General features: G+C 40.9%; 1 protein-coding gene across 21 annotated transcripts in view; it reads left to right on the top strand.

Annotated features, from left to right (window-relative positions):
• The window catches only part of adgrb2 (adhesion G protein-coupled receptor B2), a 240978-nt gene that overhangs the window by 209602 nt on the left and 29483 nt on the right, over window positions 1–1893 (top strand). For 15 of the 21 annotated variants that reach the window (XR_004334864.1, XR_004334860.1, XR_004334862.1 and 12 more), the window contains one exon: window positions 572–826. The exons of 4 other annotated variants lie outside the window; for them this stretch is intronic. Coding sequence is in view for 8 of the 17 variants with exons in the window: in XM_032534850.1 (XP_032390741.1) it covers window positions 572–826 (255 nt within the window). In the remaining 9 variants the exon portion in view is untranslated. The remainder of the gene's footprint in view (window positions 1–571; window positions 827–1893) is intronic. 2 more of the 21 variants (XR_004334858.1, XM_032534851.1) reach the window with 1 other exon arrangement.

Raw genomic sequence — 1893 nt, 5'->3', positions numbered from 1 at the left:
GCCCATTATGACACTTTCTCTGTCTCTGTTTTCATAACCGTGAGGAACATTCACAGTCTAACTTTGCTCATTTAAATTTTGGTTGAAGGTGTTGTTGTCATACACACTGCTCGTTGCTAGGCCTGCTAATGCTCTGTTAAGGAAGACAGCTGGTGAACCTGTAAGTCTTCTCTCAATATGTACGACTTTGAAGAATTTTCTCAGGCGGCACATATGCACGGAGGGTGGATGTTGTATGAACGGCACATTACGCTTGAGAATATTAATTGTGAAGGATAATTTAATGAGGCTGCCTCCAGTTAGGCTGTATCACCATCATAATCAATCTCAGGTGTTTGTGCTGTATCTACAGGAAATCTCATTAGAATGAATGGGAATTTAATCCCCAACACCATAAAGATGTAGACGTGTAGTTATCTTGCTAAAGTGGAATCAAAGCCGTCTTTAGACAAATCATGTTGTTAGTTGTTCTCTGATTAAAGCTCAGTGCTCTCCTCTACAACACTGGTTATATCTTCTCCTCTAACATTTCAACTTTATGTTTCTCACTATTTTTTTTTCACACCATCTGAAGTGTCCAAACGTGAGCTACTGTGGGCAGCAGTGTGGCTCTCTGCGTTACGGCACATCCGCGTGCCTGTCGGGTTGCCACCCACAGCAGTTCCCCCCGACGGGCTACCCGGCCTGCCAGCAGGGTTGTTACCGCAGTCTGCCCCGCAGCAACCCCGGGCTAGAGCACAGCCACGCTCATGAGCATAACCCCATCCTGAACAATACCCACAACCACGCTCATAATCACGTCCACAACCACATCGGAAGCCAACCAGTACGTCACCTGTAGAAAAAACACCGTCATTAGGAATAGTAAAGCCCATAGATTGATAAAGGTGCAATCTGTAAAATGATATTTTGCAACAAATAGAAACAAAAATTAGGAATGAAAATTTCAACATTTTGGAAGATGCACTTATTTGCTTTCTTGCCAAGAGTTAGACATTAATAAAGATATCATTTTCATGTTTGTACACTAAATTTGAAACAACTGCTGGTGAGCTTAGCACAAAGACTGGAAACGGCTTCTAAACTTTCTATTTACCATTATATCTTGTTTGTTTAATCTGTACAAACGTTTAAAAACCTCACACCGAGGGTTATGTGCCGTACTCTTTCTTGGCTAGGGGCAGGGACTTTATGGTCTTAATTTCCGAAGGTCACTTCTCCGTGCAAGGATCATCCTATGTTCCCAGTTAACAAGATATAACATGCTAATTAGTGAGATTAGAGGGGCTGATAGGCATATTCTTTTACCTTTGGACAGAGCTAGCTGTTTCCCCTTGTTTCCAGTCTTCTTGCTAAGATAAGCTTATTCATTGCTGAATTGCTGATTGCCAGAAGCTTCATATTTAGGTTTCACACATGAGAGAGGTATGAATCTTCTCATCTGACTCTGGGCAAGAAACGTATACAAATACACTTATTTCCCAAAATGCCAAACTATTCCTTTAACCAAAAAAACTCCTCATTGCATTGAGTTTTGTTTTGATTACATACTGCACCTTTTAAATCTTAGAAGGAATACCTGTGATGTATAAATAGAAGCATGTTTACTGTAGCAGGGTAATGTCAATGTCTGTAGTCTTTGGGAATTTGTTATTGTTTTAAGAAAAGATGGTTTTCTTTGCATTCATTTCAGTAGTAACCTCACCAAGAATGCTGTATCTTATAGGCTGTAAACTAAGTCAATAGGACTCGACAATAGGGCTGTTCCCTTGTGGAGTTTTTACCATTGTCTGCAACAGTTGACAATTTATGACTCACTGTACTTAACCTGGGAGGCTGTTGCTGTGTGTGTGTGTGTGTGTGTGTGTGTGTGTGTGTGTGTGTGTGTGTGTG

The sequence above is a fragment of the Etheostoma spectabile genome, chromosome 14 (assembly GCF_008692095.1).
Source record: "Etheostoma spectabile isolate EspeVRDwgs_2016 chromosome 14, UIUC_Espe_1.0, whole genome shotgun sequence".
NCBI lineage: Eukaryota > Metazoa > Chordata > Actinopteri > Perciformes > Percidae > Etheostoma > Etheostoma spectabile.
This window is presented reverse-complemented; position numbering and strand designations above follow the sequence as displayed.